Source organism: Lissotriton helveticus, chromosome 10, assembly GCF_964261635.1.
Source record: "Lissotriton helveticus chromosome 10, aLisHel1.1, whole genome shotgun sequence".
In the NCBI taxonomy this organism is placed as follows: domain Eukaryota; kingdom Metazoa; phylum Chordata; class Amphibia; order Caudata; family Salamandridae; genus Lissotriton; species Lissotriton helveticus.
The window spans coordinates 29,976,409-30,001,147 of NC_136071.1; the positions used below are offsets into that span (position 1 = coordinate 29,976,409).

The 24,739-nt window shown below is 43.9% G+C and overlaps 1 protein-coding gene across 3 annotated transcripts in view; it reads right to left on the reverse strand.

The window, feature by feature from the left end:
• The window catches only part of OTUD5 (OTU deubiquitinase 5), a 267,799-nt gene that overhangs the window by 79,611 nt on the left and 163,449 nt on the right, over positions 1 to 24,739 (reverse strand). For all 3 annotated transcript variants that reach the window (XM_078664655.1, XM_078664654.1, XM_078664656.1), the window contains exon 5: positions 9,530 to 9,678. In XM_078664655.1, coding sequence (XP_078520781.1) covers positions 9,530 to 9,678 — 149 coding nt within the window. The remainder of the gene's footprint in view (positions 1 to 9,529; positions 9,679 to 24,739) is intronic.

The following is a 24,739-nucleotide window of genomic DNA, read 5'->3' on the forward strand; positions in this document are numbered from 1 at the left end:
GGAAAGTCTCTTGCATGGAAAGTCTCTTGCATGGAAAGTCTCTTGCATGGAAAGTCTCTTGCATGGAAAGTCTCTTGCATGGAAAGTCTCTTGCATGGAAAGTCTCTTGCATGGAAAGTCTCTTGCATGGAAAGTCTCTTGCATGGAAAGTCTCTTGCATGGAAAGTCTCTTGCATGGAAAGTCTCTTGCATGGAAAGTCTCTTGCATGGAAAGTCTCTTGCATGGAAAGTCTCTTGCATGGAAAGTCTCTTGCATGGAAAGTCTCTTGCATGGAAAGTCTCTTGCATGGAAAGTCTCTTGCATGGAAAGTCTCTTGCATGGAAAGTCTCTTGCATGGAAAGTCTCTTGCATGGAAAGTCTCTTGCATGGAAAGTCTCTTGCATGGAAAGTCTCTTGCATGGAAAGTCTCTTGCATGGAAAGTCTCTTGCATGGAAAGTCTCTTGCATGGAAAGTCTCTTGCATGGAAAGTCTCTTGCATGGAAAGTCTCTTGCATGGAAAGTCTCTTGCATGGAAAGTCTCTTGCATGGAAAGTCTCTTGCATGGAAAGTCTCTTGCATGGAAAGTCTCTTGCATGGAAAGTCTCTTGCATGGAAAGTCTCTTGCATGGAAAGTCTCTTGCATGGAAAGTCTCTTGCATGGAAAGTCTCTTGCATGGAAAGTCTCTTGCATGGAAAGTCTCTTGCATGGAAAGTCTCTTGCATGGAAAGTCTCTTGCATGGAAAGTCTCTTGCATGGAAAGTCTCTTGCATGGAAAGTCTCTTGCATGGAAAGTCTCTTGCATGGAAAGTCTCTTGCATGGAAAGTCTCTTGCATGGAAAGTCTCTTGCATGGAAAGTCTCTTGCATGGAAAGTCTCTTGCATGGAAAGTCTCTTGCATGGAAAGTCTCTTGCATGGAAAGTCTCTTGCATGGAAAGTCTCTTGCATGGAAAGTCTCTTGCATGGAAAGTCTCTTGCATGGAAAGTCTCTTGCATGGAAAGTCTCTTGCATGGAAAGTCTCTTGCATGTTTGCATTTTGTCTCATAAAATGCAGGCTTTCATCGCAGGCCCAAAAAAAAAACCAGCACTGGAAAACTAAAGCGAAAAGTCGCCCACACAAATCTGCCAGCAGCAAAGGCGCGCGCACGAGGACAAATCCGAGACGGAAAATGCGCGCGTCCAACTTGTGTCCACATTCCCAAGCAAGAGGTATACTAAAGTATACAAGAGGTCTCGAATGCTCGACCTAAAAAACTTCTAAGCACTGCTAGACCAAACAGTGCAAGCATCACTCCTCTAAAATCTAGTTAAGAAAACTACAGTCTACTAGTGATAATGTGCCAAGAGCTTCAGCACTGCTAAAGCCATATTTTCCTGCATGGATAGCCTCATCACTTTTTTGTTTGTTGCATAAACAATGCTGTACCACTGAAAAGCATATTGAACAATCCGTGTTGAATAGCTGCTTGGAATGCAGACTGTAGCTATGCATATCTTCCAAGAATTAGCAAGTTTGTGAAGAGTTGAACACTATCGCCCAGTTTGGCTGTGGACTACAAAGCTGGACTGAAAGCCAAACTGATTGAGAAGCATATTGGTCTAATACAGACAATGTATTCGTAAGGAAAGAGTTTTACCCACATCTCAGGGTCACAGAAAAGTATGCATTATTGAATGTCTTGTTAATGCAATTTTTTCCCTGCGAACTGACAGATGGTGAATTTCCACTAAAAATATCGGCCACAATCATGACATGCATGTGGTATTCTATACATCAGGGATTGGATTGACGATTGGTGGTGAAAATGAATTCTTTAGCATATTACCAGAAACGAAAAATTGCAAGCAAGATGGGTATTATCAATGAGGTCTTTATGTTTTAAGTCTTCTGACTTGGCAACTGTTGCTTTTTACAGACTCCAACAAGATATTGGGCTACTGCAACACTGCATTAAAGAGGAAACACCACAGGCTCTGGTGGGGGTGAAGTAGGAGGCAAATGTATGAAGCAGCTTTTTTTGGTGCAGCAGTAATCACATTTTAAAGAACATAACTTACCTCCAGTAACAATATTTCTGGTGGACACTCCACCTGCAGATTCCTCAACCCTATACAATAGCCCTGGTACAAGCCTCAAGCTGGAAATGTCGGACATATTTCTCTCGTACAGGTAGTGTGGTGCTGGCTGCAACTCAACATTAGTCGAGTCATGGTAATACCAGGGGAGCCATTTACGGCCCTCCATGGCAACCCCAACGCCACATCAGTTTTTAGCAGCACTCTTTGAAACAGAGATAAGGGGGCACTCTGTTGGCATCTATTCTAAAGGTGGGGGATTGCAAGCTAGAAGAAGCCATTACAAGAACAAGTTACTTACCTTTGGTAACGCTCTTTCTGGTGTTTACTATAAAGGCAGATATTTCACTACCCACTCACCTCCCTGCTGTGTCCCAAAATAGATTTGCACGCTGGTGCCTTGGATTATTATTGGGTCTGCCGACCAGGGCATGGACCAAGCCAAGAAAGAAACTGACAAAGAATCATAGGGGTGGAGCTTATATGCAGATCAGTTATCGCTTCCAGGGAGAAATGAATCCAACGAGGAGACACACGACACACCTACCGGCGCATGGGAGCAATGCGGTTCAAATTTCCCAAATCCTGTCTGACATTGGGGAATTTCTAAAGGTCGGAATCTGGAGTTAGGAACATCTATCAGAATGTCTCGAGTCTGACTCCAGGGAAGATGCCCAAGTCAGTGCTCTTTGAGGAATAAGTGTGGGTGATGGTTGATGCAGTTCTGCTTTCTCTGTTCACCTTTTCTAGTGAGATGGGTTTGCGATTCTATCAATTGCTTTCAGCCATAAGGGACAATGCCCTTGAGAAGGAAAAAATACTTGTAATCCTAGTTCTCCGCCAGTGAAATCCTCAAAGTTCTAAACAAGTTGCCTGCCTTCTCAGACAAGAAAGTGGACACTGTTTTTCCTCTTGTATCCAAGATCATAGTGGTTCCATAAAAATTACTTGAAATGTCACATGAGGAGCATGATGGGACACAAGAGGAAGGGTGAGGTCCTTAAAGGCAGTGTCAGCATTTACTCATGTCTATGCAGCCGATCTACCAACACTGCCCTGCATTTCCTATATTTTCCTTACTAAAAAGGGTTGTGAAAGGTCTCTAGTTACTTGGTTTCTTTTTTTAAATATTAATTAAAATTGGCAAATTTTAGCCTCTTATGTGGCTGCAGAGACAGTTGTATCCTCAAAGTAAGCACACATTTCCACTGAAAAAGTTCTGGATATATATATATATATAGTTCTATTTAAATATATTTTTGATATGGTGTTCTGGATTCACACATGCAGGCAGCGTAATGGACTGTTCAGGACTACTGATGAGAATCTATTTGTGACTCAACAAGCACTCGAGAAGGCACTGTTTTTGACAGATGCGTGTAAGGGTTTGAAGGCACACATTAACAGTTGGGTCTATTAATTTCCTGACTATTTGTGCCCTTGAACCAACGGCCATTTTCACATGACTTGTGGGCCCAGGAAGTTATTTCTAGGGCCATTCTGTTTGAACTTTATGAATAGAAGACAAAGGAAGAGCATTCAACTGATGACAACACCTACTCGATAAAGTAAAATAGTCTACTAAGTTTAACATTTTTGGCTCTGGAATAGGAGTGGCAATGACATGTATATTTGTATGTGTGTTGCGCCACAGCAACCTATATTTTTGGCCACCTAAAGGAAGGGAGCAATGGACAGCCATTTACTTAAAAAGTACATAATCAAAACACCAAAACCTACCCCCATCCCTAAACCCCAGTCCATTTTCCAAAAGCATGCCTGAACATTCCATATTTAAATTATGGCTTACACAGAGGCAGAACATTCATGGAATGATCTTCAAGGTAAATGTCTCCGTTCATAATAATGAACAATCTTGTAAGAAATACTACTCCATTTCTCCACACATTTCGTGGAAATGTAGGCCTTCTGAGTAGTAACTCTGAGGTCACAAGATAAAATATTTTCTGTCATGGCCAAATCAAGACAAATGTTTAGTTACAGATTATTTTTGTTTTGAAACACATCTGTATAAAAGCAAAACACTGTTCAAACAGAGAATTTCCCTACATGACAAATGGTGAAAGAACATACAACTGGAATGTGGGGTAGGCTGTGCAGTTACAGGTAAGTGCCAAAAAATGAGCCAAAGTATACAATGGTTTACTACAGTGGTTCCCAAACTTTTTTGACCTGTGGCTCCCTTGACCTAATAGGCAGTTGGCCGTGGCTCCCCACTATTTTTTTACCACTGGGCGAGATGTAAGCCCAACCTCGGGAGTACTTCCTGTTGTCTTCCTTAAAGTAATTGGGACGCAATGAAGGTATTATAATCATATTTGTAACAAAATAAGAAGATAACAGTTGACCTAGCATTTGACGTAAGCAGATCAGTTTATTTTAAAAGTATTCAATAAAAGGGTGAGTTTTTAAACATGAACTGAGAAACGTTACTGCCCCGGCTCTGATGACATGATATATCAAAGCTAGCTGCCACGGTTTCAGACTGCTTATATGTGACATTTTCATTATTTCAGTGTAACTATGAGTGACATTCAACAGCTATGAGTGACACCTTCTCGTAAGCAAAAGCAAGCAATGAAGACGAGGGAAACGTATAAATATCAGAAATTACACGCATTTGAGCAATGGGAAACACTAAGAACATCTTAAAACTGCAGCAAGGCACCAGAAATGGAAGGGCACTGTGAGACCTGACTGTACCAAACGGGATGTGAGAGGCCATACTGCTTGCAGCCTCATGTGTGACATTTGTGCGGTTTCAGTGCTCTTATAAGTGACGTTCAACTGCCCAACGTGCAACACTTGAACACTTTCTCATGAGTAAAGCAAGCAACCCCTGCACCAGCACTCACCAAACCGAACACCAGCAGCAGCCACCTCAAGTGCATCCTGCTCAACACCCGCTCCGTCCACAGACACGCCGTAGAACTTTGGAACCTCCTCGACACCACCGCCCCTGACGTGGCCTTCCTCACCGAGACCTGGATGAACGCCTCCTCAGCCCCAGACATCGCCATCGCCATCCCGGAGGGCTACAAGATCATCCGGAGGGACCGCACCGCCAACCAGACGGGAGGAGGCATCGCCATCATCCACAGAGACACCATCCGCATCACGACCAACACCGACGACATCCTAACCACCGCCGAACACCTGCACTTCCAGATCCACACCAACCCGAAGACCACCCTCAGAGGCACCCTGATCTACCGACCCCCGGGGCCACGCACACGATTCAGCGAGGACATCGCCGACTTCGTCAGTCCGCATGCCCTCCCCTCCGCCGACTACGTCCTCCTGGGGGACCTCAACTTCCACCTGGAGAACAACAACGACCGCAACACCACCAGCCTGATCGACAACCTCGCCAACCTCGGACTCAAGCAACTGGTAACCACCCCCACCCACCTCGCCGGACACACGCTCGACGCCGTCTTTTCGTCCAGCAACGACGTCACCTTCAGCCACGCAACAGGACTCCACTGGACGGACCACAGCTGCGTCCACTTCACCTTCAACAGATCGGCGATCCACCACCACCAACAACAGGCTGCCCGAAGAAGCTGGAACAAGATCACAGCCGACCAGCTCACCGCTTCCCTGAGCCAGCACCCTCCCGCCAGCTCAGCGAACACCAACCTGGCCGCCGACAACTTCACGAAGTGGATCAGCAACTGCGCGGACGAACTCGCCCCACTGAGAACCCCACCCAGCAGACCCTGCAGCAGAAAAACACCATGGTTCACCGACGAACTAAAGAGCTCCAAGAAGAACTGCCGAGCCCTCGAGAAAGCCTGGAGAAGGGAGCCTTCCACGGACAACATGACCACCCTCAAGCTCGCCACCCGGAAACACCACCAACTGATCCGCGCCACCAAGAAAAATACATACAAGGATCGACTGGACAACAACGCACACAACTGCAAGGAACTCTTCAACATCGTGAAAGAGCTCTCCAACCCCAGCGCCGGAAGCAATGACATCACCCCGTCGCAAGACCTCTGCAACTCCCTTGCCTCCTACTTCCACAACAAGATCGCGGACATACACAACAGCTTCAGCAACCAACCAACGCAAGCCACAACCGCAACAACGCCACCCACCACCACCCTCCGCACCTGGACTCCAATCAACACAGAAGACACCATCCGCACAATGAACTCCATCCACTCCGGATCTCCGACTGACCCCTGCCCTCACCATGTCTTCAACAAGGCCGACGCTGTCATCGCACCCCACCTGCGGGACATCATCAACACTTCCTTCGACACCGCCACCTTCCCTGAGAGCTGGAAGCACGCCGAACTCAGCGCTCTTCTCAAGAAACCCACAGCAGACCCCACCGACCTCAAGAACTACCGCCCCATCTCGCTCCTCCCGTTCCCGGCCAAAGTCATCGAGAAGACCGTCAACAAACAGCTGGCAGCCTTCCTCGAGACGAACGGATCCCTCGACCCCTCACAGTCGGGCTTCCGGGCGAACCACAGCACGAGACCGCCCTCATCGCTGCCACCGATGACATACGAACTCTGATGGACAACGGAGAAACAGCGGCCCTCATCCTCCTAGACCTCTCCGCGGCCTTCGACACTGTCTGCCACCGCACACTAATACAGCGCCTTGGCAACATCGGAATCCAGGACAAGGCACTGGAATGGATCATCTCCTTCCTCGACGGAAGAACACAGAGAGTCCGCCTACCACCGTACAAGTCAGAGGCCACCGAAGTCATCTGCGGCGTCCCTCAAGGATCCTCACTGAGCCCCACCCTCTTCAACGTCTACATGAGCCCCCTCGCGGCCATCGCACGCCAACACAACCTCAACATAATCTCCTACGCCGACGACACCCAGCTGATCCTCTCCCTGACCAACGACCCCGCCACCGCCAGAGCCAACCTGCACGAAGGGATGAGAGAGGTAGCCGAATGGATGACGACCAGCCGCCTGAAACTGAACTCGGACAAGACGGAGGTCCTCATCCTGGGCGCATCGCCCTCCGCCTGGGACGACTCCTGGTGGCCCTCCGTTCTGGGCACCGCACCCAAACCAACGGACCACGCACGTAACCTGGGCTTCATCCTGGACTCCTCCCTCTCCATGACCAGACAAGTAAACGCCGTCTCCTCGTCTTGCTTCAACATCCTGCGCATGCTACGCAAGATCTTCCGGTGGATCCCCACCGGCACAAGGAAGACGGTCACCCAGGCCCTCGTCACCAGCCGACTGGACTACGGCAACGCCCTCTACGCCGGAACCACTGCCAAACTCCAGAAGAGACTCCAGCGGATTCAGAACGCCTCGGCCAGGCTCATCCTCGACATCCCCCGACGCAGCCACATCTCCGGACACCTGAGAGATCTGCATTGGCTCCCGGTCAACAAGAGAATCACCTTCCGGCTCCTCACCCACGCACACAAAGCCCTACACAACCAAGGCCCGAGCTACCTCAACAACCGGATCAACTTCTACACTCCCAAGCGCCTCCTCAGATCAACCAGCCACGCCCTCGCCGCCGTCCCCCGCATCCGAAGAACAACAACAGGAGGAAGATCCTTCTCCTACCTGGCCGCCAAGACCTGGAACTCACTCCCGACCGACCTACGCCTGACCCAAGACCACCTCTCCTTCAGGAAGAAGCTCAAGACCTGGCTGTTCGAGCAGTAACGGCACCCCCCCCCCAACCCAGCGCCTTGAGACCCTACGGGTGAGTAGTGCGCTCTACAAATGTCATGATTGATTGATTGAATGCAGTGCACGGAAACTCATAATTATCAGAAATGAAATCCTCTTGAGAAATTAAGTTCTAAAAGTATCTTAGCCCTTCTTAAGAGGCTATTAAGAAAATCACACGTTTTTTGTAGATTGCACCTCCTGAATTTAAGTATTTGAGCTGCTCTTATATGTGATCACTCGGTACAATTTAGCCACTCTTCCGGCAATTAAAATGTATTGCTTTTTTGCTTAAATGCTCTGTGCTCAATTCCTAAATGATGTGATTCAGTTTTGGCGACAGGCAGAATCCAGTTTAGTTTATGCAGTTTAACTTAGCGCACCTTCAACCATGGGCAGTATTACCCAGCATTTTTCAACAGACACTGTATATTATTTTTTCCAGTGCCACTGCCAACAATCAATACATTTCTGGATCGGGCTCCCGGACCTCACTACTGCTGCTAATTCCTTGCAGGCCCCATGTCCCGACACTAATAGAGCAAGCAGCATATGTAACAGCTGCCTGCTCCAAACTCAGAGACACCTTGTGCTAAAAACCCGTTCAGACTAAAGGCCATGTAAACTGTCTGCCACTGCTCCTCGCATTTTTCAGCGCCAATTAAAGTTTTAGTGGCTGTTTAACAGTCTCTTGCATGTGGTAGTGAAGTGCGCACTTTGGGAGAATATGTGCGAGCTGGTACCAAGTAGTGTGGGCGCTCGTGCATGCTACAGGGAACAATGCTCTTAAGTGACTGTAAGTGACCTTTTTGGTGCATTCTAGTTTAAATTGGTTGTGCAATTAGGGCGGCGGACTTCACTTAACTGTTTCCTCGGGTTAAGAAGAGGGTCCCACAAGGCACGGCGGGTAGACAGCACACACGCATCTCAAACCCTCTGAACAGCATATGCCGGTAATGGTGGAGACTACGCCTCGGAATGCACATACCACGCATACGTACGCTCGTCGCGCACCATGTTGCAGGATGATGAAGGTGGCATTTCCAACTTCCCCGTGTGTTGTGCGCGGCGCCCCTGCCTACTCATTACGGCGCACCAGGGCGCCGCGGCGCACAGTTTGGGAACCACGGGTTTACTAAATAAGTGTTTAAAATCATACAGTTTGCCCTGACTAACGTGAAGAGAATCAAAGAACATGTGAATATACAGATTTGAGCATATTTCACTGTGGGACTCACACTGACACACAGTTCACATCAATGCTTGTCCCACAGCGATATTTCATTCTGACTCACTTCCACTCTCCGGCCATTCTTTGATGTTGTTGATCTTCTGTTTTGTGTCAAAGTGCAGCTTTTTATGGCAGACTGCATCAGCGCAGGATTGTGGGTTTCCATGGTCTGCCTTATTTTATTTATTTAGTAATTTATTTTCAGGGTGTGTTCCCTGCCTCCATTTATTGTATTTACTGTGGGTTCCATCCATTTATTCTTTGTGGATGAGAGGGGACATACCTCATGCCCTGTCACCGTGCAGTGACATTGCATCACCTCCATCTGTTATGGTGTTTGTAATGTGGTGCAGTGCAGGTGGTGAAACGTCAGTCAGGAGCAAGGGCTCAATAAAAAGGTCTGCTTCTGAATATATAGGTCTAATTCAGTGCTAAGAAACAACTTTATCCTGCTTCATCATTCTCCCTAGGGGATACAAAATACAGTTAAAGGAATATGAGAAGGAAAAAACAGACACTTCCTGGTCAGTTCCCAGCAAACTCACCCCGGGTTTGAAGGAGGGAAGGCCAAGCCCAACTCCGATGGTAGCTTTATTAGGGTTCACCACCGAGTTATAATGGATGTTACGGTGGTAGCTGACCCGGATTGGCTCATCTTCATTCTTCTGAATACCATGGAAAGTGTTGATTGGTTCTGTTAAAGAAAAAAAGTACAGACAAAGCATTAGCCACAGGGGTGTTAAAAACACGAGCTGAAATAGGATAAAGGGGGGGGTATTAAGGTTAATACAATTATTCTTTCCAGAGTCCTTCACAGTTTTGTCACTTCTCCTAAATCCCAAATTGTAAAGTCCTAAAATAGCACCTGACGTCAACAAAGGCTAGAAGCTAGAAAATGAATTGTGTTGAGCCATCTACGTTAGGTCAAGTACAGGTAATGACAAATACCAGTCCATTACGTAAAAACAGTGTCAGGTGGACATCTGGTCATAGAACTTTGTTTTAAGGGAACCCTACATATTATATTAGGGAAAGCCAATTAACTAGGACTCTGAGAAACTGGCACTTATCTGACAGAGATGGCCATAGTTGTCTGTTCAATAAATTCAATGGAAGTGGTTGCCACACAGTCACCAATAACAACCGAATGAATTCGTTTTCCCTGTGCAGCAAGAATGCACCTCTAATGCTGCAGTGGATGGGGTAGTCCTTACATGAAAGAAATCTGCATTATAAAAACTATTTTAAAAATCCTTCAAAAGCATGCCTTCCAACATCAATTTCTGGAAAGGCTAGTACTTCACTCAGATTTTGAAATCTGCGAGGAAAGATGCTATCTTACAGATCTATTTCCGACCTGGTTAATGCACTAAATTGGAGGGCTTTTGGTGCTCGAAGCCCTCAGTGGACTCAAATTTAACAGTGCAAGCAAAGCACTGGTCTTTGTAGATTGTTAGGTGTCAACAATCCAGACTGCTATCCTGGTGTCTAAATTACCCAAAACAGGATTCTATGGCAAAGTGCTGGTAGGGCTACAATCATTTTTAAGCTAAGTCATCCTACCCCCTTACTACTATACGCCAAAAAAGGAACTGATGCAGTAGCTCACAACACACTATACAGTTGTCATTCTTATTTAATGTACATATGAAAAACATTGTGAAATCCATGCCTCCAGTAAGAATCCAGTTTTACATGTACAGAGATATGTAGCTGATCTTTGTCCCATTGCAACCTTAACAGACCACAAGTCACACCTGACCGAATGCCTCTCCATCAGTTGGCAGAAATCTGAAAAGGTTTTTAAGTTTGATTGTATCAAGTATCTTTTCCATCAAGACGGCTTGCTGTAATGGGTACTTCACCCGGTCCACAACTAAGGTCCAATATTGTGATTCTAAAAGATTTACTGTACAAATAACAGCTTTTATTAAAGACTAGGAGGCTATCATTATGCATAATAATTTTATTAGTCACCTCTGAGCAACAACCATTAAATGCTCAAAGAACTCACATCACAATAACAAGAATGTTCAGTCCCATAAATAGCACGTGATCTCCATCTTTCTCCTCTTTTCGTTTGCTTTTTATCCTCTTCGTTGTTATTTCCATCTATCCTCTTAATTCTCTACAAAACCAAACATGTAATTTCTCCTCATTTTGTCCAAAATCTTAATTTAAAACTTCTCACTTACTCCTAATCCTAACAGTATAATTTTGAAATCCAAAAATGTACACCTCCCAAAAGGACTGGGAGGGAGGGGTGGCTAATGCTTAGTCCTTCTACATATTTCAAACAACTCCATTTTGTTATTAAGATCTATGCGATAATTCTAGCGCCTTCACATCTGAAACTCTCCTAAGATATAAGACACAAGAAGGAAGCTAATTTCCAAGAAAATTCTGTCACCCCTAAATATTTATTGCTTGACCACCCTTCAAACAACTTTAAAACGAAGTCCACATTCCATAAAGTCTTGCACTTCAAATTCGGAGGCCTCCTCAATGGAATACCTTTCAACACCCTACACACTAAAGGGTTTCCCCCAACTGTTACACCTTGTAGGAGAGAATGTCCAGCATACACTGCTGATCTGTAACAATTAACTTTTCTATAAGATATTCCTTGCCCAAATACCTCAACAAAATAATTTGCTACCTGAAAGTCATCAGTGTCCAAGGGATCCAAACCCATTTCCATGCACCAACTAACCCACACTTTCCACGACCCGTTATACTGCTTTCTTGTACCCGGGGCCCAAGATTCTTTGAGTAATTTTGCAGCTGTGCTTGAAAGTTCTCGGGAGTCTTCCTGTAAACCGGATATCTTCCATACTAGAAGGTTGGCAGAACTAGATTCCACCAGCGGATGCTGTCCCCTTCCACGTTCTTCAGAAGACCTTTGAAGGCAACCGCCAACAGAGGTTCTTCCACTGCCAACTCCATCATCTATGGGAGCCAAGGTTGCGTCTTCCAAAAGGGAGCAACTAAAACAACGTGGCATTTCTGCCTCTTCACCTACACTAGTACCCTCTGGATCATAGAAAATGGAGGAAACTCATACCCCTTTAACCCTGCCCAATTCTGTACAAAAGCATTCACTGCCATCGCCCCTGGATCTGGTCTCCAACTTACATATGTTAACTGGTAGGTCAACCTTTAGGCAAACAAATCTACTTCCAACAGACACATTACCTCTAATCATCTCTGAAATACTATTTTTTTCAGCTTCCAATCGCTGTAATCTGTTATGTATCACAAATTCCAATCCGCTAAAACATTCTGTTCTCCCGGGAGATACTCTGCTCTCAACCCTATATTTTGTTCTAAAAAAAAATCCCATATTTCCTTCGCCAAATCCACGAATCCCTTGGACCTTGTTCCTCCCAGCCTGCTTATGTGTACCACAGCAGTTATATTGCCCATCTTTAACAGTACACACTTGCCTTGTAATCCCTGCTTTCAAACGCTTCAAAACGAACAACCCAGCTTTCATTTCCAAACAATTTATATGTTTCTCCTTCTCCAACGAAGTCCAAAGACCCCCGTCTCCATGCCTAAACCAATTGGTCCCCAACCTGAATTGCTAGTTTCCAATACAAAGTCTGGTGCTATCCCAAAAATTGCTCAGCCATACCAGGCCTCCAAGTTCTCTTTCCACCAAAGCAACTCTTCTCTTGCCTCCTCTGAAATTGAGGTCTCATGTCCATACCACAGACCCTTCGCTAAGCCTGCAATTTTTAAACACAAGGTCTTGTAAGATTGCTTGAATAGATGAAGAAAGCAAACCAATCACTCGTGCCAAATCCCTTAATTTCACCCTTTTTCTCATTACTGATTGTACTTCCGGTTTTATCTTTTTCACCTTCTTCTCCAGAAGACATATCTGACGTGACACAGTATCTACTACAAACCCTACAAATTCCAGATTCTGCACAGGTCTCAAAATTGATTTTTCCATATTCACCACACAACCAAAACGCTCCAACAGTTCTTTTAGCATAGCCAATTGTTCTTCTAATTCCACAATCTTCTGACTCGTCAACAATAGATTGTTGGGATAAATGATCATTCTTAACCTTCTCTCTCTTAGAAAACCAACTACCGGTTTCATCAACTTTGTAAAACACCATGGGGCCGATGATAGCCCAATAGGTAAACTCTGAAACTGATATAGTTGACCCTCCATTGAAACTGCAGAAAGTTCTGAATCTTTCATTAGTGGGATTGTGAAATATGAATCTTTTGGCTCCATTTTCACCATGCAATCTATTTCTTGGAGAATACCTCATAAAAGATATAATTCTTCCATCTTGAAATTCTGATATGTCACATATTGATTTAAACTTCTTAGGTTTCTTACTGGTCTCCACCCTTTTCCTTTTTTCCCCACCAGGAACAAAGTACTTACAGACCCTTTCTCTTTTTCGTCCACCTGGATAGTTAATTGTTTTGCAACTTATGTAAATCTTCTTGTAGTATTTGCATTAGTTCTTCTTGAAAGTTCAATTTGTGAGGTTCCCAACATTGAAATGGCATTGTATTAAAATCTATTGAATAACCCTCAATAGTTCTTAGAATCCAACCATCTTGAGTAATTCTCTTCCACTTTTCCCTGAAATACCTTAAACTTCCTTCTATACCTGTCGGGATAGAAGAGAAATAATCTTCATACTCACCCTGGCTCGGTCCTTGTCCTGTAATGTGACCTCTTCCTCTGTTTGAATGGCCTTGTGACCTTCCTCTTTGTGGAAAGAATTGAGAAACCCCTTGTCCTCTAAAATAACCATAGCCTTGGTTATGATACTGGGCTCTGTAGTTCGCCCTCTCCTACCGGCCCACCCATAAAAACTATTGTTTGCAAATACTTTCCTCATTGAAGAATACGTCTTAACCAGGCAAGTGAATGTACGTACGTAATTTGTTAAAGACTTCACCCTCCCATCGCCAAACAGTAAACTACGAGCATCCTCATTTGATTCTTTATTAGCCAAATCCCCTAATTTTGGATTTATGTGCGTAGGCAGTTGCGTTCCCTAAAAAACAAAAGGCTCTCTTAACACCATCCACACAACAGACACAAATCTTGATATAAGCCTCTTCCACAGCATCAATGATTTTTGCCAAAGGTCCCAATACGTCAAGCGCTTTCATCCTGACACTGTATTAGGGACCATTCCCAACCCTTTCCTCTGATCCTTGCCCAGCTTAAACAGATATTAATATCTCTGGATCCGCCACTTTTTCGTCAATAATTTGCCTCGAGCATTCTGCTTGCATAACATTTCTCTTATCCTTTTCTAATGATTTCCTTATTCTTGCCTTTATGTAATCCGGAACATGGTACAAAGGCCACCAATCCTTTTGGACTAAAAAGTAGCTCCCCTAAAGGATCAACTACAATATCTTTATTTTTCACTTTAGTAATATTCTCATTTTGGTCCTCCACCCCATCCTTATACTCCAAATCAAGAATATAATCTTCTCTGTCCATGTGATCAAGATTGCTCACATCCTCTGATGTGCTTCCTCCAGTCTCAGTGATAAACGGACCTCTTTTCACCGCGCCGGGTACCATCTCTTTTCGAGCTGCTTTGAACTCCATTCTGCGAAGCTCTAACTTTTAAATTGTTTCTTCTTTGAAAAACATTTCCCATCTGGGTCCCTTTCACTACTCTCATCTGAAAACAAGTCATTTTCTTCCTGATCTGTATATTTTCTCTTGCTCATAGCCCGCTTTACAGACTCTCGAATCACTTCTTTTAATTCCTCAGAAATTATTTTCCTCATCATTCTCTCCTGCTCAAATTTGACTCCTTTCTCAACCATTTTATACTTCTTATTCAATTAAAATATTTTTAGACCGTCTAAAATTGTGAACGATCCCATTGCTGATCAAATAACTTTCTACACATAAAAAGCACACAAACGGGACCTGTTACTAAGGTAATGTCTTTTCAGGGCAATCAGCTCTAGAAACTATTCAAATTGTTCAGAGGAAGCTCAATCTCCCTCTGAAAACGGCACAAATGTTATTCACTCACAACTCTGATTTCCTTGAATGCCCTCCACACACACGCTCCTCCCTATGTGCAAAAGGCTACAGTCGTGCACCTCCCTTCGCGCAAGAGGCTACAAGTTTGACTATAAAGAACGGTTACATCTCCACACGCTGTATAGCTCATGCTCCAACATCGTAAATATCAGGTACGCCGCGTGATGATCCAACTGATTCATCCACACGCGCTACCTTATTTGCCATAACGCATCTGAACCCTATAAAAAAAACTTGTTTTAAAGATACCTCTCTGTATTCTTAACAATGGTAGCGATTACCTTATAAATCCAACTTATATTGAGCTTATAATTCTCATAATACCACTCAATACAATTCCCTGTTCATATTTATTTAAAAATCGGAGCATTTTCTATCGATTGCATCCCAAACATACACCATAAATTGGGTATCTAACAGTCTCCAAAACTCAATTAGACATATAAAAATGAAATACACATCTATCCAATAACATGCATATACTTATCTGCTCATAAGCAGCAAACAAAAAAGGAGGCAGATGGAGGTAACACGCTATTTATGGGACTGAATATTCATTTTATTTTGGTGTTGTGTTTGAGTTCTTTAAGCTTTTAATGGCTGCAGCTCAGAGGTGACGAATACAAGTATTACGCATAATGCTAGCTTCCTTTCTTGACATGACAAAATCTGGCCACTTTTGCAGACCTTTCACTGAAAGACCAAGCAATGGAGGTCATTTAGAGCTGGCTTCTTAAATGAGTATTGGCAATGCCCATAGTTCTTGAATATGCAAGAGCTATTGTCTTTCACAATGCTTTTAGCCATGTTGCACAGAAGCATGGCTGGGTAGCATAGGCAAGATAGAAAAAATGCACCAAGATGCAGCCAGCAGACAACTTGAACACCGAGAGGGCTGATATGAGCAAGCAACAATGACATTAGGAGGGCTGGAGGAACCAGGCAACACGAACACCCTAAAAGGCAACACTGACACAAGGATGGAAGGAAGGAACAGGCGACACAAACCCAGGAGGGTGGAAGGGGAGAAGCAACACAGACATCGGGAGGACTGGAGGGAGCATGCAACATGGACACCAGGACGGCTGGAGGTAACAAGCAACATGTACACAGTGGGAGGGCGGGAAGGAACAGGCAACACAGACAGCGGGAGGGAGCAGGCAACACAGACTGTTTGGTTACAGTGAAATTCAAATACAGCCTTTGGGAAAGGTGTGGCCTTAAAATCACTTTGAAGCAATGAAATAATGTGTAAGGTTCCATAGCAGAAAGAGCTCGAAGGTCACCAACACTCCTGGCTGATGTAATAACCTCCAAGAAAGCTACCTTCCAAGAAAGGTTCTGCAATAAGGCCACGTGCATGGACTCAAAAGGGAAGCCATCAATTTAGAAAGGACCAAATCAAAAGCTCACGGGGGAAAGGCTGCAGTCTAAAAAAAAATCTTTTTTACAGACCCTCCAAAATGTCTGATCACAAGAATTGTGATGGATCTTTAAGTGTTCTTTTCTGTATGACGCAATGGACACAAAGTGAACCTTCACAAAGTAGAAACTTCAATTTTCATATATAAACGGAAGGGGGTAAGGAATGACTAACTGCATGTTACGATATTTGGTCAGGAGTATTTAGAAGGTGCAAAACCACAACTCTTTTCCATTTGAAGATCTGTTTTTCTGACAGACGGCGTTTCGCTTCTTTCAGAAAATTCATATATTAGTGGACTAAGTTCAGATGGCCATAATAAACAATGTTAGGACCCACAAAAGCAAACAGAAGGGTGCCATGTTGGGTTGATTTAGTTCCCCTTGCAATCTGAACAACCTGCTCAGTTGCACAGCAGCTTCCTGTGATGTCCCAGACATAAGTGTAGAAGTTCCAGAAACCACCATTGTCTTGGTCAATCCGGTGGGTGGTGGGCATCACTGTCACATTGGGGCATTACATTTTCATTAAGACTGACAGGATGAATAGAAATGCAATAAGAAATTAGTCAGAGCAATTCATCACAAGGATATAAACATCAATCCTGGTTCTCTTAGCTGAAGTTTAGGCTATTTGCATTTTGGCCAGCAGCTAATAAATCCAGTTGAAATAACTCATTTGAAAACCATTTTGTGATTTTCTATGAAGCATATACTCGGTAGGCTGAATGGATAAATTCCTTGCCAGTATAAATAGTTTGGGTTTCAAATGAGAGAACTCACTTAGAGGCAGGGCTAGATTTAGATCTTTTATCTGAAGAGATGAGCTGCCACCACCGAAACACATTGCAAAACGTTCAAAGATGCATATCTTAGCTGAAGGTGCTGTTAATGAGAATTGTCGACTGAATCTCAGGGACTACCTGTGCTTCCTCGCCGCCACTGAAATATGGAAGTAGGGAAGGCGGATGTAACATTCCTTCTCGCACTCTCCACTTCCTGAACCTAGGGAGGTTGGCGTTCCAATGGTTGGGTTCTGCCGGGCTCTTTCGCCTCCTCTGCGATAAAGACACAGCATGGCGCTGTCGTGCAGCGTGCTGGAAGGTTAGCGCTGTTGACTAATTGTTTTTATCCCACTTCTCTTGAACATATTTTTCTGCAACTTTGACTTTGTGTTTTTATGTCTTTTAGGGTTCTTGACTGGACTTTGTGATTTCATTTTATTTGATTTTTTAATTACTGTGCTGCCATCCATTGATTTTAAGACTTGTCCCTTACCTTGCACTACGACAGTGTTTGTCTCCCTGGTCCACCACAGCTCTAAGGGGCCGATTGAGTGGAGGGAGGGAAGGTGAATGTAACATTCCTTCTTGCGCTCTCCACTTCCTGAACTTATGGAGGTTGGCGTTCTACTGGTTGGGCTCTTCTGCCTCCTCCGCGATAAAGACACAGCATGGCGCCGTCGCGCAGCAGACGCGCCAAAGTCAAGCCCGTCTGCGCACGGACCGCACCTAGTGCCAGGACCCCTGGTCATTGTCAGTTAGGAGTGCAGAGATGTGTAATGTCCTACTCCAGTAGGCAACTAAGGCTATCAATAATGGTGGCAATCGGTGCAAACAGGTTTGGCCCACCTTAATCCAGCAAACCTCGATAACCGGGTCACAGTTTTGTCTCATACCTGTGGGTTTAGACTGGAGGCCCATGACAGGGCACAGCCAACCAGGCGGAAACTGTACTTCGTAACACAACCGAAATAGGACAAGGTTTATTCTGCCCTGATCAATGCACGCTCCCTGCCAATGCACAAATACGATCTAGCGGAATTGTTCGATAATCATCTTGCTCTCCTATTTATCACAGAAACTTTGTCTGACCCCTCAGCAGGGCCAGATTTTTGCATCGCTACCACAGACAGCTTTTCTGCATATAGATGCGATGGAGTAAAGAAGAGAGGGGGGAGGTCTCACTCATACACAGAGATGACTTTTCACTCAAGATAGAGGCGATTCCCTCCATGGTATGTGAAGCATTTAATTTTAATATAATGCTCACCAATCATCAGTCATCAGTCATTTAAGGGGACCTTCCTATACCACCCACTGGGCCTAAGGAGAGATTTTCTATCAGCAGTAGGGACCCTACTGGAACTAGCGGCTGGTGAATTTAATTTTACCATTCTTGAGGACTTTAATTTCCATCTGGAAGTCCCCGAAGGTCAGGATTCTATAGCCCTTATCTCGGAGCTAGAGGTGTTAGGACTCTCTCAAAGAGACTAGTACCGTATAAAAAGGTCTCCAAAAACAGGATGGCTCCCTCTGCCCCTTGGTTCTCTGAAACACAGATTGGAGAAGTAACGCTCCAGGAAACATGAAAGGCGCTGGCGCCAAGAATATGAGAATGAGGAGAAATCTTGCTACAAGTCAAGTCAGCTTTATTTCGATTAATAAAAAAATCATAAAAAGCACACAGACACAGTAACATAATCAGGGGAATACAATTGCAGTAAGTTGATGATACTGTTTAAAATTGAGCAGTTTAAAATATTTACATAATTTAAAAAAAAAAAGACAGTTTTTCTGTAATTTCATAAATTGTCACTAGTGGTGTTATGTTGTCTGTTCGTGGTACATTTTTTAAAACGATAAGCAGCCACCAGAAAATTTGCAACACCAAACATTATTAGCGGGGAATCTAACTGCTTAAGGTGAAGAGCTGGTTTCGCTTGAACAAACCCCTTGTTTTTAAGTAGTGGGATAATATATTTTTTCCTAGGCAAGGCATGAAAATTACAAAAAAACATGAAATGTAGAGTGTCCTGCAGAGAATAACCATCGCAATTACATACAGGCAAATCCTCGGGCTTAGCCCACACCTTAGAGTCATTTAACAGGAGGTGAATCTGGTTGAATCTTAGTTTAGTAAGTAACCAGCGGTGAAGCGGGATTGACACAACTTTTAAGTAAGGTTCAATAGCAATGGTAGTCTTGGAGATATAGTGCTCCCTCGCTGTTAGTTTCACAAGTTCACTGCTCTCCCGCTCTAATTCTCTGTGTTTAATAAAAGTAGTTTTTAGCCATTCCAGGTCGGCTTTAACAATACATTCAGGTTTAGAAAATAAATCAGGGCGGCCCAGGGAGCTTAGGGTATTATTGATGTATGCTAACCACGGAATATTTTTCATCTTGTCCATACGTAGGCAGTCCCTTAAATCTTGCTACAAGATAGCACTGACAAATTATAAACGTCTTATAATTACAGAAAAAAGTGATTACTATAGCAGGAAAATAGAAACTGCACAAGACTCCTCTAAACAGTTGTTTCAGGTAGTTTAAGCTGGCAGGGCCAGCGGATAACGCCACTAAGTTGGCATCCCGATCACACAGCTATTTGTTAGCCAGCTACTTTCAAGACAAAGTGGGGTAAATTTACCATAACGTCACTGCCCCGCGGTGGGCTGGAATCAGCGGTCGGAAATAGCAAGAGTAGAAACAGCTCTAACTTCATGGAATTCAGGCCAGTTTCAGTGGAACAGATCTCTGATCTGGCTAACCCGGTCAAATCAGGCTCTCCGTCTGATCCATGCCGCCCTTCAGACATGAAACTGACCCCAGACATAATAGGTACTAAACTGGCGAGCATCAGCAACTCTATGTTCTGTTCAGGCATCTATCCTTCCCTATGGAAAAAGGAATTCTGACGTTGTCGAAAAAACCCAATCTTGATCTAGGAGAGACCAAAAACTATTGGCCAATTGAGAGTCTCCCTTTACCAGATAAACTCATTGAAAAGATCATGAATACTCAGCTGGCTCAATTTATTGAGAAGAATAAGCTACTGGATGATATGCAGTTTGGCTTTAAGAAAGGCCATAGCACTGAAACTGCCCTCTAAAAGCGTCTGATGAAATTAGGTTTGTGATTGATAAAGGAGGTGCCACAGTACTGGTGCTACTGGTTTAGCAGCATTTGACACTGTTGATCATACTACGCTGATCAATCGTATCTCAGCCATAGGCATCGGGCACAAGGCCAAAGCCCTTCTGACCTTTTTTTTATCCAATCGCACCCAGTCAGTTAGTCTGGGTAACTTCAACTCACCAGTTCTCTCTCCCTTGTGGAGTTCTGCAAGGTACTTCACTAAGTCCGACTTAGTTCAACATTTAAGTGACTGACTTAGCACAAATAATTAAATCATTCAGGATGGGTCTCACGTTATAGGTGGATGATACACAACTGGTGCTCGCTGTGCATAAAGGAGACGCACAAACTTTCATGATGGCATTTTGGCCATTAGTTCCTGGATGTCAAATCACTGCCTTAAATTAAACTCAGCCAGGACAGAGGTAATTGTCTTTGGAAACCTTGCCTCAGGATGGTCTCTGACCTGGTGGCCAGTTGATTTGGCATTACCCCCAATCCCTGTCAAAAAGGCCAGAAACTTGGGTGTCATTTTTGACGATAGATTATCTTTCATACATCATGCTAATGCAGTGGTCTCCTCATCCTTTTATGTTTTAAGAAAGATGAAGCAATGGTTACCTTTCATCAGAGCCAGCACTGGGAGAAAGTTATTCTGTGCTCTAGTCATGTCTAAGGTGGGCTACTGCAATAGCCTTTTAATGAATGCCCAAGGTAGGGCTTTGGATAGGCTGCAGTTGGTACAGAATGCAGCCGCTAGGATACTGTCAGGTACCCCCAAGTTCAAGCCCATCTGCAATGTGGTGCGACAGCTCCATTGGCTGCCCATAAGAAGCAGAACGAAATGTATCACTCTCTGTATTGAACATAAGGCAATTCACAATGCAGGACCGGAATGCTTGTAGAAAGCTTTCCTGGCTAACACGCCCAGCAGATACCTTTGCTCAGCAGATGCCAATCTTCTGATTGGCCCTAGAACCAAGAAAGCCAACTGGGGTGACAGAAGCTTCATAGTTGCCACATCCAAACTGTGGAATTCACTTCCCTTGCAGATAAAGGCTAGTGCCACGCTGCTATCATTTAGAAAACAAATAAAAACTTGGCTTTTAAAGCAACAGGCTTCCCACCAGCTCTCTGCTTACCTTCCCAGCATATAGCGCTGAGACACCTATGGGTATTTGTGTGCTTTACAAGTTATTAAAATAAAATAGGTATGCATCTTGTACGTCCATAGAGTAAATCCATACTCCCTTCATGAGCTAGGGATGTGACTGGGGCAGAGCCAACATTCCTAACTTCTGCAATTAGATTGATTTGTTGGCGTGCTTGGATCCAGAATCAGTCTGAATTCAAGCTGGGGGCTTTTTTGGGAAACCAAGTACAAAATCTCATAACTGCTTCAGTGCTACCGCGTTTTCCCGCTGTGCGCTGAATGTTCATAAATCTCATTATTCATGACAAAGCCCGCTCGTCATGAGCGCAGCATAGGTAAAGCCCATGACGAGCCGGCTTTGTCATTAGCGTGGAAGTGGTTAAATAGATTCCTTTAACAGAGGGGAGGAAGATGGGTTATATTTGGGACTTCCGGTTTGACTGATTTTTACATATACATACAGAAAGAAAACAATCTATTTTCCACAATATCAATTAGTGAGCACTCAATTCAAAGTCCAGCAAGTAATATAACCATACTTTTCATATGCCAGAGGTGCTGTTTTCTTTGGCCTACCTGCTTTTGTAAATTGTTTAACTATGGATGTGTGTGGGTGCTGCACTCCGTAATCCAAATTTAATATCGTTTATTCGATACGTGTGCTACCTTCGATTGGTGCCTGCTACACCTAAACAAACATGTATACAGCCTGACACCTGGATGGCTGCCAGGTCTCAAAGGTGCACAACTAAAAAGAGAATGAACTCTTACTCCATTTTAAACATTGTCATTTATAAATTGACTTGTATTTTATCTGTTTTTCATTGACATATTTAACATAGTCAAGTTTCAATTCATCAAAATGTCACACAAATGAATAAATGTACAACCAAACATGAAATTAAATGATCATAACGAATTCATGACATGAGATACAATGACCCAATGCATTTCGGGACCTTACGGCCCCTTCGTCGGGGGTCTAAATGAAAAAAAGTAGAGGAAAAAGACAAACACAAGAGAAAAGAGAAAAAGGAAACTTGTTACTCTCGGTGCTTACAAGTTTTTCAGCTACTACTGCTAGCTAGTGTTATTTAGTACATTTTAGTTTATCTCTCATTAAATGAGATTCGACTATTTGAAGAATTATAAGGAGTTTGAAAACAATTTGTAAATTGTTTGGCACAATCTATTACCGGGCAATATTAATTTTAAATATGGAAAACAGTTATAGGAGTTAAAAAAAGAATTCACAATGAAGCTTGAATAACCACGGAGTATAGCTATTTAACACCTTCGACGCTCATGACGAGCCCAGCTCGTCATGGAGTTTCCATTGATTTCAATGGAAATTACATGGAAGATCTAAAATAGCCTTAGCATCCAAGTGGTTAAGCTGTTTGATAATGCAAATGATTTCATTGTACAGTAAATGGGTAAAGCTGATTGGAAATGCAAACATAGGTAAGCATTTTTTGGCTAAATGAAAGTGGAAATATACAAATTATAGCTTCCTTTTTTTATTACGATGCCCAAAAATAAATATGGATAAATGCAGACTTAAATGTCAAAAGATTAAATCCCATAAAACCAGTAGCCCTAGCTATAATAGACGCTTTTACAGAAGAGATGTCAATTCCATCCAAAATAACTGCAAGCGATATTTTGGTGCATGCTCTGGTGGAATTGATAGAAAAGAGTATTTGAATTGTACATGTATTTATATAGCGCAAATCACCGACACGGTATCTAAGCGCTTGGTTAGGGAACCCGTCCTGGTATTCCCCTGTGAGATACCCCGGCAGGGTATCCACAAGGTGAAAGCCAGGCATCCCGCCGCGAGGGGCCGTAGTGGAGATTAAGCAAGCTATTGCCCAGAGTCGCAGAGTGTGACCCCGTGAGTCGAGTAGGCACCGGAGCAAGAATTATCGAGTCCGTGGAATTTTAGAGCCAGAGTACCGCCGAGGCGGGGAATCTAACCCTGGTCCACGGCCGATCTCAGCTTCCGGGTCTGCCGCCTCTAACCACTGAGCCACACTTCTCCACTACTGAGCCACACTTCTCCTACATTGAAGAATGTACCCATTTTGTATTGCTTGATGGAGCCAATTTGATAGTTCGGCTCCTTTCTCAAATTATCTACAACACTACTTCCTACTTAAGTGTGAAGAGAGAAGAGAAAGCAGGAAGGTCATTGTCTTGAATATTCTTGGGTTTGGGGGTGCTGTGGCCTTTGAGGTGGAAAACTTTTGGACCACTGAGGAGAATGGGCTCACAGTTTCTGGTGGTAATGGCAGTGGTCGCTCTGTTCATATTGAGATTGCAATATTTTCTTTGTGGTCACAATCTATATTGAGACTAGAAGCATTTCTGCGACCACATTCAGGTTTTCAGCCTCATTCTTCACTTTCATTAAAATGATAGGCTGATCCTGTGAATGGGTGGGCTTTTGGGATTCAAAGACATTAAATCAACACCATGGAGTGCGTCTGACAGGGATGCTGTAGAGAAATTTGGTGATTGGCAGGTCTGCAGAATCCATGGAAGCACTGGTGACTTCACTGAGCACTAGTACTTCCTCCTGTACGACTTTCATAAAATCTCATCTCCATTCTCTCGAATTCCTTAGCAAAAGTGGCCAGGGATTCAAACAGGGCTGTCCTACCACTAGTAAGGGTGTGGCGTTGGCTATCTTGAACGAAGTTCCTGTGGATCTACAAACTTTGTGGCCTGCTGCATTAATATGTTTAGTCTCTTTGTCAGGAGGCACAAAGCTCTCTAGTGCCAAAACGTGTTTCTTCCTGACTGCAGAGACTAGGAGAACAGTTTAAGTTTTTGACATCCGTGTACCAGTTTCAGAACAGTAGGGATGTACGTCAGTAGTCTAGGTGTAGAGAAAGTTTTTGTTTGCAAGTTTCACAAAATCGGGAACCAAAGACAAGAGGGCCCTGAGAGCAGACCAAGGTTGAAAGATCTGCATAACAAAATACTAAGGACCAAGGGTCCCACAACCCATATACTGAGCTTTTCCTTTAGAAGCACATTGTGGAAGGTCGTGATGCCTTCGATAGGTGGCGATCTTGACCGTGAAAAGATAGGCAATATGTAAGTGTAAGACAAATTTGACGAATGTCTGGAAGGAAAAGCTAGAGACCGAGATCTCTTCTTATGCCTCTCTAGGTGAGGCTGCATGAAGGTAAGATGGGAT